Genomic DNA, 12390 nt, shown 5'->3' with positions numbered 1-12390 from the left:
GTCTCGTGTGTGTTTGGTCGGTTACCAGGAGAGGTTTCAGCCAATGAGGAGAGCCGCAGCAGTATTGGACACGCCCACTTTTCTTGACCGCTGATCCTAGTGCAGTAGGAAAATTCCAAAAAGCAGGATGGATTATGAATAGATGAGCAACAGAAATAATACATGAAAGATATAACTTATAAGATAACTGGATGTGTATGGATAAGTGCGTTTTTAGACAGGTCCTGCCCCCCGTACTGAAAACATACACTGCAAAAACTTTAAATATAATTTGGTACATTTTTCTTGAAATAAGTATTTTTCCCTCATTAAGAGCAGGTAACTTAGACAATATGCTGATGGAATAAGATGATTTACGTTTCAAAAACTAAAATAAAACTAATTAAAGAGAAACGCTGTTTTTTTTTTCACATTGGCCCTTTGATTTTACGTTATTACATCATGTTCTACTCACCCATAGGAGTTTTGTGTCATTTGGAGCCGTTCTGAAGATATTCTGTTATATCCAACGTCTTCCTATGGACAAATGACTTGAAGGCACAAACTAAATTGTTCATAATTTATAATTTATGGTACGCCAGCATTCATAACATGTAGGCGAATCACTGTCCCCCAGACCTCCACGGTTATATTTTTTATTTTTATATCTTTTAAAAAAAAAAAAAGCCGTGTGTATGAACATGATGTAATAACGTAAAATCAAGGGCCCAATGTCAAGAAAAGGGTGTTTCCCTTTAACTTATTTAACTACATAATATTTAGCTCATTTCTAAGAGGAAAAACACTCAGTCTTTTGACAAATGATGTTAAAGATAGGCTCTCTGTGTCTACACCGTTTTCCTGAAAAGAGATCACTCAGGACAAACTCTTTACATAACACTTTACAACTTATATGTATTGAATAACTATGAGACATAACAGATTTAGATAGAAATTGTAATCTTACTCAGATCAGAGAAGTTGTTTAGAGTTACAGATCGCAGCTGCACACACAGAGAAATGTTCGAGATCTGCCTGTTTTTCAGTGTAGTCCTGTTTCTCGGACTGAGACTGGCTGGATGTGCTCTCTTCATCCTCTGACATGGGAGAAGTCTCAGAGATCGTCTGCCTGGCTGTGTGTTTCCTGGATTGGGCCGCCTTTTACAGCTGCTTTTTGTATCTCTGCTTCTGTCTCCTTGAACCTGTCGGCCTCGGCAGATGGCCGCTCACACTGAGCCTGGTTCTGCTGGAGGTTTCTTCCTGTTAAAAGGGAGTTTTCCTATCCACTGTCACAAGCATGCTTAGTATAAGGGATTACCTTTGAGTCAATGAGTCGATGCAATCAACTGGTTTTCCTTAGATAGAAAACATTGAATCAATTTGGCTGTATGATCTGGTGAACTGTAAAGTGCTTTGAGATGATGTGTTGTGAATTGGCGCTATAGAAATAAACTGAATTGAATTGGAAAGCATCAGTTGTAATATGCAACAGGGAGCTAATATTAATGTTTATAAACTCACACTAATGATAACTAACCTAATATCGTAATTACCTGCTCGAATTAGTGTCAAATAGACTTAATTTTTCTTTAGATCAAATTTTTGTAGTGTAATACTAAACTATAAAAATTCTCCAAGGATATTATGTAGGTGCCTGCTGCTTATTGCATAATTCTTAGAGATTGGTTCAGCTCAAATCAGCAGCCTGCACCACGAAGCAAGATTACTGGGTTAGTGTGACAGCTTCAGCTTTAACCCTGACTTTCTGGTAACATGAAGCTGGATTTAATCTCAGCGAGGCCGGTCACCATGGTAACATCCTCTGAACGGCACATCTGCTCCAGGCTTTCATCATTGATCTGATTCCTAGAAAGCGCTCCATCCAGCAGCCAGTCAGCTGTTCGGGAAACAATGACGTTTCCTTTAATTGAAGACCTGATTTAATTCCTAGGGAAAAATTACTTTTACAAAACAAAATCAAAATAAAAGCAAAATATTATATTCTTGAAAAATTGAGTTTTTTTAAATGTATTTTTCCTTTGCCTCCTTTTTCACAAACCGACCCTATTCTATATTTGCTTTCTCCTAATTGGTCCTCATGCGCCGCTGGCTTTCACTTGTTTCTTATATAATTGTTATATGAAGCTAAATTTTAAAAAGGCTCATATATATATATATATATATATATATATAGTTTTGGTCTAGTAATTAGAGCAGTACGCTTGTGCTATGAAAAGGTTGCAAGTAGCCGGTCCGATCCCCACAGCCTCCACCCTGGGTTGCTGAGCAAACACATTGCACAGTATCAGCCCACTGCTCCCCAAGGGGATGGATCAAAATGCAGAGAACTCTCCGTTGTGAGACAATAAATGGATTTTTATATATATATATATATATGAACATAAAAAACAGAGCGCAAATGTGAGAATTTGGACAATATGAACTATATAGGTATTCAGGGGGCAGACTGGCGCATACATGCCAGGCCCTAAAACAGTGCGTTGGCTGTGCAACCATCAGGATGAACACCTCTTGGCTGTACACCGTATAAAAGAAGGATTTATGCCATCGCAGGTGAGTCGTTACCAGGATTTCTGTGAACTTTCATATTCGCCACATTATGAAAATCGGGTTGTTAAATATACAAGTTAGCAAAAAAAATATTTTGCTATAACAGTATAAATAAGAAGGGGAAATGTTGCACTGAAGCTGCACCGATGGAGAATTAATGATAAACCATTGTAAAAATAAACAAGAAAACACAAGGAAGGCTGTATTGTTTCTGTAAAACGGACCATTGATCATGTAGATCAGAGTCTGAATGAGACTGAAACAGAAATTCTACGAAGTTATATTCTAGACTTTCAGGTATTCTGTACATTTAGGGCTACATTTCAAGACTCACCATTTTAAAATAAGAGCAGATTTATAACATTTAAAGCCGGATGACACTTTGACTGATCCATTCTTGTATTAATATAATGCAATTGTGACATCAGCTTCCCACTGTTAATTTTATCTAGAACCGCCACTGTGTACGGATAATGCTTGACGGGGGAGGATGAAATGGTGGTATTCAGTTGATATAAGAAGATAGATGAAAGTCTGGAAAGCCGACTCACAAATAGATGGATGGATCATTAAACTAACATATGGTTAAAAGGATTAAAATGAGGTAAAGAGGAATTAAACTGATAGTTGATTAAAGAATATAGAAAAGGAAATTAAGGAATAAATGACTGAATTAATAATTAAAACACTTGAATGGATAGATGAAGGTGTGTTTAAGGTTGCTGATAATTAAAATGTATGGATGAAAGGTTGGAAAAAAGAGGCCAAATGATGTGTGTTGTCTCACAACATAAAATGTGTTAAATTTTGATGTGGAAAAAATAACTAAATGTTTAGACCATGGGACAAAAACAAAATAGTGATTTTTCCTCTTTATATACTTGCCTTTCCACACCTTCAAATACTAAACAAAATGCACGTCAAACCAAAGATCTTCAATAAAACCAGTTTTTAAGCTCAAAAAGAAAAATCCAACACTGTTTTTATTTATTATAAATCAGTACACTTCTTATAAAAAAAGTGGGCTTAAGATAAAACCATATTAGATTTAAACCCAACAAATTCAAGAAATGGTCTCCCTCTCTTCATAATAAACCATTTTCATCCCAGAGTCTTGATCAACCAGCAGGTTTACTTTAACACTGGTTCCAAAACACCTTTTTCTAAATCCGACCAAAAGAAAAAAAAAAAATCTTTCCGACAGTAATTATATGGTTAATATTGATCTCTCTGCAAAGTATTTCAAGTACAGCAAATTAGCAGGCCATGGGGGGTTCATCATTACAACCACTACCAGCAGCATTATTATTTGCATCATTAATGACGTGTAAACTCTGCTCTTTTTAATCACAGTTCAAGGGTGTGAAGAGTGAAACTCTTGCATTAAACTATGAGCTTGTGAGGTGCTTAGAGACAGATCATGCAACCTCTGCACAAATTACTCACAGATTTAGCTATAAGCTTACTTTGATGAGCTATTTTAAAATCGGTGAGATGAGCGATGCAGTGGATGAAAGCCTTTGCCTTAGAAAGAAGGTTGACATCAACATTTCTGGATGAAGTGGGTAAAAAAAGCTGCTTGAAGCGATGGGCAGAGCTCCAAACACTCGACATTAAGAGGGGGTTGGGCTGATAAAACTGTGCAAAAATAAGCAATGAGTGATGCTTTAAAACTGAAATGTCCTCGTGACATGATTAAAATCTATTCATGATGGTAATTTATACTTAAAACACTGCAAAATGAAAACCTTTCCATCTCTATAACAGTCGTCACGTTTATTTTTTCTATTCTGACTTTGACTTTTAAATGTGTGACCAGGTAAAAACTTGGGGATGCTAGATATGGTTGTAATGCAATTATTACCCCAACTCTTTACTGAGCCAATTCTGTTTAGCCACCCTGAATACATAAAAAAAAAGGAGCATATGTTCAATTACTAAAAGATGGGAGAAGGTAAAACAATAACTTAAATAGAAGTGCTTAAAACAACAGTTCTCAGAGCCCTTTTGAAAAGAGGAAAATAAATGGAGTAGCAGGAATCCCATTCCAACATAAAGAGGAGCTAAATGAAAAGCTGAAATGGTAATACTAATCTCCATCCAATAATTCCCAAGTGTCCAGTTCATTTATAGATCATACTCTTCCCTCTGATAGAAATATCTTCTGTTTTCGGATCAGTGCCCTCCCCAGGTCTGTGAGCCACGGCCCCCCTCTGTTTCCAGTCTGTCTGTGGAGGGACAGTTCGTTTCTGTACACCTCCCTTCTTCGTCCTTCGTCAACAGTCCCTGTTCCTCCTCTTTTTTCCTGCGCTCCAACTCCCATTCTACGAAGGTGTCAAAGAGGCTGGGCCAGGCCTCGTCCTCGCTGTAGTTACTGAGATCTGGCCCGATGGCCTGAGTGAAATTTAGGAACATGTTCCACGTGTCTCTTGAGATGCCCCGCACACCCGACGGGTTCTCTGCCAGGAAGTCAAGCCAGTGCTCCAGGATCTCAGGTGTGTCCTGAGTGAAAACCAGTCGCCAAAGAGCGATGGCGATGTCGCGCTGCAGCGACCGCTGGCCCTCGTCCGCGTCCAAGCCGAACTGGAAGGTGAAGCGGTAAAGGTCCTTAAAGTTCTCCTCTCCCTGAGCTTCCACCAGCAGGAAGGGAAAGCGGGAACAAATACCCTGGATGCTGTCCGCTCTGATGGCCTTGCAGCCTTCAACAAACTCCTTCCTAATGACAAAAATACATGAATAAAAAAAAGAAGTTAATCAGACCAGAGTTTTTGCGAGTCTCATTCAATTAAAATAAGTGTTTCCATCAAACTGAAATGCACATTTAAAAAAACTTTAAAAAACAGGAGATGTGAATTTGTGGTGTTTCCATTTGCTGTGAATCAAATCAGTCGAGTGAAACTAAGCGTACTGTCGTCATATGTCGTGTTCAACATTACATCATCACAAATGGCTGTAACAAACAGGAAGTAGACGCTGCAATCCAACGCCGACCACATATAATGGAGGAAAGTCTTAATGAATGTGTTGCTCTCAGGCAGTTATTCTAATGTTAAGATATCATATAAGCTAGTAATGTTGATGCTGCTTCAAGCCATGTTTACGCACATAATGGTAAGTCATGTGAGGTAAAGTCAGAACTAATTTGGAAAAAGTGATTCCCATCTCCTGTTTTGTGCTTTAACCATTTTTTTGCAAAAAGCAAAAAAAAAAAGAAAAAAGAAACACCTCAAGCAAGCATCAACCCTCTTTTGGGGATAGTGATTACGTTTTTTCGAATTTACCAATTCCATCACACTTTTCTGATGCAATTCTTCTAAATGTGCATGACAAAAAGCGAGTACACTTCGAATAAATTGGACGAGCAGTATGGAGGAATATTGGCACGTTTTTTGTGGACTTTTATGGACCTTTCTGTCTCGGGCACCATAGACCTCCATTATTTGAATGTCAGCAGACAGCAAGAAGCCTCCCAGATCTCCAGATGCATTTGAGATATCAAAAAAGTACTNCCTCCATTATTTGAATGTCAGCAGACAGCAAGAAGCCTCCCAGATCTCCAGATGCATTTGAGATATCAAAAAAGTACTCCAGGGTGTTGTTCAGCATGGGGGTGAGTAGAAAATGAAGGCTAATCATGTTTTGGGTGTACTATTCCTTTAATACAAAACCTACAAGAATTGCTTAAAAAAAATTATAATGTAAGAAACAAAATATCCGATTCTAAATCTAAAGGTAAATAACAATCTACATTAAAAGTGTGTCGTAGCACTGCAAAATAATGGGAAAACACACAACCTGCAAAAATATTTGTGAATGTAGTTTGTTTTAAAAAAATATAAATATAAAAAATATAACCGTGGATGTCTGGGGAACAGTGATTCGCCTACATGTTATGAATGCTGGCGTACCATAAAGACTAAATTATGAACAGTTTAGTTTAAGCCTTCAAGTCGCTGCCCATAGGAAGACGTTAATTGGATATAACAAAACCGAATATCTTCGGAACAGCTCCAAGGACACAAAACTCATATGGGTGAGTAGAACATGATGTAATAACGTAAAATCAAGGGTCAAATGTAAAAAAAAAAAAAACCTGTGTTCCCCTTTAATGTTCTCTCTGCAGCTTTATTTGTGCTCCGTTTAGCTGTGACACCATCCTGGAGGTAGGCATTAGCTTGCCTGCTTCCATTAATAACTTACATTATAGATGATGGTGTTCAGCGTGTCTTTCAGTACTAAACATAGCTAAAGGCTCAACCTTTACCATCACTAACTATGTGACTTTCAACCCTTTTAGGATGAAAACCAGTGTATTGCTCATATGCCTACCTGTTTCTTTCCTTGACAGAATCCCCTCAGCTAATTTATTATTACCTTTAAATAGAAAGAATCAGTGCCTCATTTTTTTTTATGTCTTTTTGAACCACAGGTCCAGCTTGGCTGATGGCCGCTCACACTGAGCCTGGTTCTGCTGGAGGTTTGTTCCTGTTAAAAAGGCTGGCTTTCCTTTCCAAAAAATACAAGGATGCAAAATACAGACTTTGGAAGATGTACTTATCCAAAATCAACAATTCAGCCTTTTTATGTTGTACTCCTGTTAGCAAAGCTCAACAATGGGTTGGGTGTAGTGTTGTTGTGAAGCCTCTGAACACAGCAGAAACAATAGGCAGCCCTATTCATCTTGTTACAGCAACTGTGGTCATGGTGGAGAGAATATAACGGAAGGACAGGCTTCCATTCATCTCAGTGGCAAAACATAAAGCTTCTATTTGGACCAGTTCAGTATTAAGGACTTACATCTGTCTGCACCCCAATTATTTATGTGGGGAAAGGCATCCCACGTTAATAATTGTTTTAAACAATTATTGATGTGGTCAGAGTCACAGCTCCTTTAACAAATTCTCTCCTATTAATATTTAACTTTTCCATTTCTGTATTCAGTTTCAGTCTAACAACTTCATTCGTATAAACAATTATTAAAATGCATCTTAAAAATAGTAAAAGGAGAAAAAAAACACTTCAAGAACAAATCACGAGGACATGAGAGGTTTCCAGACTTTGATGACAACTATTTGATTTTGAATTGATCCCATGAGATGATAGTGGACGGATCATGGATGTATTTTAACTGTTTGTGTAAATGGATTGTTTGCATTAAAAATCCCTTAGCACTTCACCATACCTCGTAAACTTGCACATGGTGGCTGCTTGAAACTTCCAGGCGAGGACAAGAACACGAAACTCTGCCGGGTCCACGCAGAGATCATTACAGAACCTCTCCATTCCCTCCTCCAAGATGGCGTCTTCCAGTTCGTCCTTATAGTGATTGAAAAGCTCCTCTATGCGCGCCATTGACAGCCCATCACCATCCAGGCTTTCATCTTTGCAGGGTTCCCTCATCGCTGAGGAGATGATGGGCGTTTCCACGGTGACCTCTAGGGCCTTGGTGCCATTCAGCAGCTCGCTGGTGGATTTGCTTGACAGCGCGCTAGAATCCTCTTTGTGGACCCCACCACTAGCGCTGTCGATTCTCTTGTGGGACTTGGAACTGCTCTCTTTGTCTCCACTCTTACTGCCGAGTGAGGACGTTGGATTCTTACACTTTGTGACACACTGGCCCATGTCTTCCTCCCTGGTCCCTTGTCAGTCTGTCCTCCTCGCCTTCAGTCCCCGTCCGAACCGCCTAGACACCTCTTCTCTGGCGTGCTGAGATGTCTCAACATACCCTCGGGCCTAAAGAGACAAACAGCTGCACACTGAATATTTCACTGTCAGTCAAATTTTGCTCAATGTTTTTATTTAAACAATTAATAAAACGCTTATATTACCTTGACCAGATCTGCCACAAACCAGAGCTTTACCTGTCAAACCTAAAAACCCTGAAAAACAAGGAGAAAATGCATAAACTTTTATGTTTTTTTTTTTTTACTGAGACTTTAGGTGAGAGACTAACATATAGTAGTCTCTCACCTAAACTATAAAACCACAGTAAGATACGATTCTTGTTTACCCTTTTAACCCCAGCAAACAAACCCTACACCGCAATACAGTAAAAATAACTGCAAAGGGCTGCAGCTGAGACAATCGACAGCCCCGATTCAATAAAACCCAAATGTTTTGCAATTGCAGGGACAATTTACTAGATCACAGATGGTTTGTCCCTGAAATGTGACACGCTGCGCTTCTCAGAGACATGCGAGTGATCAGTAGGACAGGAGCTGAGACACCTGTGAGCGGAGATGAGAGGAGCTTTAGATATAAATCTTAACTTGTAAAATATTTTTTTTTGTAGGTTCAAGCAATGTTTTTAAATCTGTTTTCTTCATCTTTGGTTGTATATTTAGTAGCATAAATCATCAGGATATTTTTGTCAGTCATATTTTTAGAGAGATATTGTTAATGAAAACCCCCTAGGAAAGAACCTGTGCCTTAACTGGAAATACAAACATTATAGAAATTTTTTGCTTTTAGTTATAAACTATTATTAGTACTTTTGAAAATGGTTCCTTTAAATTTTAAACCTTTTCATTGTTTTAATAGGGAACAAAAGAATACTGCCAATATTTACAGCAATGTTAAATGGTATGTAACCTGTGTTATGTTACTTTCATTTTAACTCCAAATTTTTTAAAGTATACCTTTATAATTTCTCATAAAATCGAAAACTGCAAAGCCCTTTTTGAAAGTTCACTTAAACGCCGTGTTTAATGTTTTATTTTAAGTTATGTACTTTTTGAATACATATAAATTCACTTTTAATACAGAGTTTTTATTATTTATCATAAACTAAAGCTCAGTGTAGTCATTTCAGAACCAGGTTTCTGCAGAATTTGGCTTGAAATAATATTTTCATATTGAACAGATAGTCAGCTTATTATTATTAAATAGTAATAACATTATATAATATGTGAAAACTGCAGTTCTAAACGAACTATTGTGCTGGTCTCTAGATAAGAAAAAAAGTTACGGGTATAGGTCCTAAACAAGCAAAATGTTAATTGAGAGCCCCAACTACTTAAATGCAAGAAAAAATAACATATAATTTTAAATATTTTTGCAAAAACATTTTTCCACCACTTCAACATCGTCAAGTCATAAAAAATCTCAATGAATGACTCTGAGGTTCAAGTGATCCTTGGGTTTCAGCACTTTCAAAAGCATCGTTTGCATCTCAATCAATAAAGATGCACAACCCAGGGCCAGAGACGAGCCTGGAAACCACAGCAGGGGTGTATTAGATATATATGCAACTGTTGAAAGCAGTAATTGGGAAATGATCAGACAATTCAGACACTGTGGAGGTCACAGCTGCGGCATACATCAACAAATTGTCAGTTATTTCAGGAAGTGAATGTGGAAAAACCCTGGAGTCTACGCTATTTTACAGTCTGACATTAACTCCCAGTAAAGACTGGCCTTCTACTTCGACAACAGTCGTAAACTGCTCTAGCAGGGCTAGTCCCTGCTGATCTATAAGAAGGTAACGTAACCCACATTTAAGGCTCTTTGCACCACAACAGATATAAGTCACTTAGATAAAAGATAAGTTAGATAAAATCATGTTAAATATAGTCTTGTCTAAGAGGTGTTTACTATAAGCTGTCTTATTCAAATACTAGTACAATAGTGATAGCATCAGCAATAATAACATTCAGGGGGCAGCAGATGAGAAATTTAAATTTGCTTGTCACTTTTCCCTTTCAGAAGGTCTCTACAGCGAGTAATTTGTCTACATTTAACCCTATCTTCTGTATCTTTTTGTCACACCAACTACTTTCATGTCCTTGTCAATTAGATCCATAAATCTCTTACAAGAATCATAATATGCACAATTGCATAACGCATGAAGAAAAAAATATTCTAAAAGCATGTTTTTTTTTTCTTTAAATACATTTGAAGTAACATAAAAAACAAAGGATGTCTATAGATGAATCATTAGAGAAGATGTAGAATAATTTATAAAACTATCATGGGGGAAGGGAGCAAACAAGAAAAAATCTGCCAGGAAGATTTGATGCTGGAGTGAACTAAGAATTGGCTTTTACTCCCTGAGACCTCAGAGAGAAACACATGCTGACTGCGCTGATGGGAATATCCGACCTTCTTGCTTTTCTGTGTAGAGACGCCGCTTGGTTTGAGGAAGTCTGAGCGATTTCAGTGTGTGTGATATTAGATCCTGAAGGAACTGGAAATTGAAGACGGCAAGGAGAATCTCAAGAGACGCAGCGATCTGATACCTGGATTGGATATCAGCTCCGATATCGACTAATTCTCCAGATCAGATATCGGTAATTAATATAGAAGATCCAAACCAGTGCACTTTATATAAAACTGTCATTTCTTTATTTTTGCTGCCTATTTGTTAATAATTACAATTATATCGGTGTTAATTTGTTACCTTTTATTTTTAAACAATTTATATGTTAAGGCTAAAGCCTTCAGTCACATGATAGTATATACAGTTCATCCATTCAACATTTTAATCTGATCATATGGGGCTGATAAACTCAGCCCAGGAAGTGTGCTAAATGTATATCAGCTGATACGATCAGGCTGAGTGCATCAGCCCGATACACTCACTGATACACTCAGGGTTTTTCCAATCCACTCTGCATTGGATTGGAAAACTGGATCGTTGCTTCTCTAGAAATCTTCCATATTTGCTTCCCATAAAAACAAAGGAAAGACATTGCTTTTAAATTTCTGCTACACCTCCTCTGCCATCCTGGTCATGCTTTCCTAACATCCTTCCATTCTAGTTTGATTTAACCAGAAAAATAAAATAAAGTGGTAATTGACATAAAAAATATGAAGTATTTAGAAATATTTCTTTGTTGTTGGGCACTAAGAGTCAGAATATGACATGAGTAGTTTAGCTATTATGACGACATGGATGTGAAACTTGCAAATAAACATGTAAATAACCCCTTCAATGGGATTATGATGGGATTTAGTTACAAAATCTATATATTTTTTTAAATGTCAAGAATGTATTTTTGTTAACCTTCAACCCCTGAAGGAAGGCCTGGTGTGAAACCATCTAATTTGACAGTTAAGTTGATCAGAAGCTGTTATTGTTTAAGCAAGTTACACAAGTCGATTATTTGGGTCATGCTTCCTGTACTGCCTGTCAGCATTTTTTTACTCTTTTACCAAAGTGATGAGGCAACTATGTTTTGGCTACACTCCAGCCAAGCCAAGATAAAGCTGGCTCTTGTAAAATATATTTTAATCATTAATGTTGTGACATAAGATGGGGAGTTTCTCCTGTTTAAATGGGCTTTTGCATCAAGGAGGCATTCATCGTGTGGCTATGCTGGTTTGACTGTTTCCGTGGGGAGATTTATGATTCGCATTCCAGTACTGGTAAACATTTTGCAATAAGCATCGCTGGAACACTTTTCATAAAGGTTGCTCTAATTTGGTGTTAAAGTGCTTTGGGAACGTATTCACACTCAAACTTTCCCACAATTGTCATGCCAAAACCACACATTTTTCATAAACTCTCAGGATTGGAACTGTGTATAGTTTAACTGGATTCATACCATCAGAAGGGATACTATGCACTACTGCCTTTTGTTAAAACAGCTGCTTTTCCAGGACAAATGTACACAAATGTTATTCCGCTAATTGAGAATACTTTTGTTCACAATTACTCTTGAAAAAAAACATGGCAGCAGCAGATGTAAACACATATGATATATCCATATTTTAGCCACGGTTCTAGTGCTCATCACGCTTAATGTCGCTAACTAAATATACAAATTACTTCCTCATGACTCCAAATATGCCGTGCCATTATCCTCCAACTACTTCCAGTCTTGTTCCAAATTTTTACAC

The 12390-nt window shown here is 37.6% G+C and overlaps 1 protein-coding gene across 2 annotated transcripts in view; it reads right to left on the bottom strand.

Moving 5' to 3' along the window:
• Positions 1 to 3484: 3484 nt before the first annotated feature.
• Positions 3485 to 12390, bottom strand: part of dcun1d3 (defective in cullin neddylation 1 domain containing 3) — a 14569-nt gene continuing 5663 nt past the window's right edge. For both annotated transcript variants that reach the window (XM_015382431.1, XM_015382432.1), the window contains 3 exons: positions 8379 to 8429; positions 7733 to 8283; positions 3485 to 5266 (listed from right to left, as the gene is read on the bottom strand). In XM_015382431.1, coding sequence (XP_015237917.1) covers positions 4726 to 5266; positions 7733 to 8172 — 981 coding nt within the window. In that variant the 5' untranslated portion in view covers positions 8173 to 8283; positions 8379 to 8429 and the 3' untranslated portion in view covers positions 3485 to 4725. The remainder of the gene's footprint in view (positions 5267 to 7732; positions 8284 to 8378; positions 8430 to 12390) is intronic.

The sequence above is a fragment of the Cyprinodon variegatus genome, unplaced genomic scaffold (genome assembly GCF_000732505.1).
Source record: "Cyprinodon variegatus isolate N-32 unplaced genomic scaffold, C_variegatus-1.0 Scaffold256, whole genome shotgun sequence".
Taxonomy (NCBI): Eukaryota; Metazoa; Chordata; class Actinopteri; order Cyprinodontiformes; family Cyprinodontidae; genus Cyprinodon; species Cyprinodon variegatus.
This window is presented reverse-complemented; position numbering and strand designations above follow the sequence as displayed.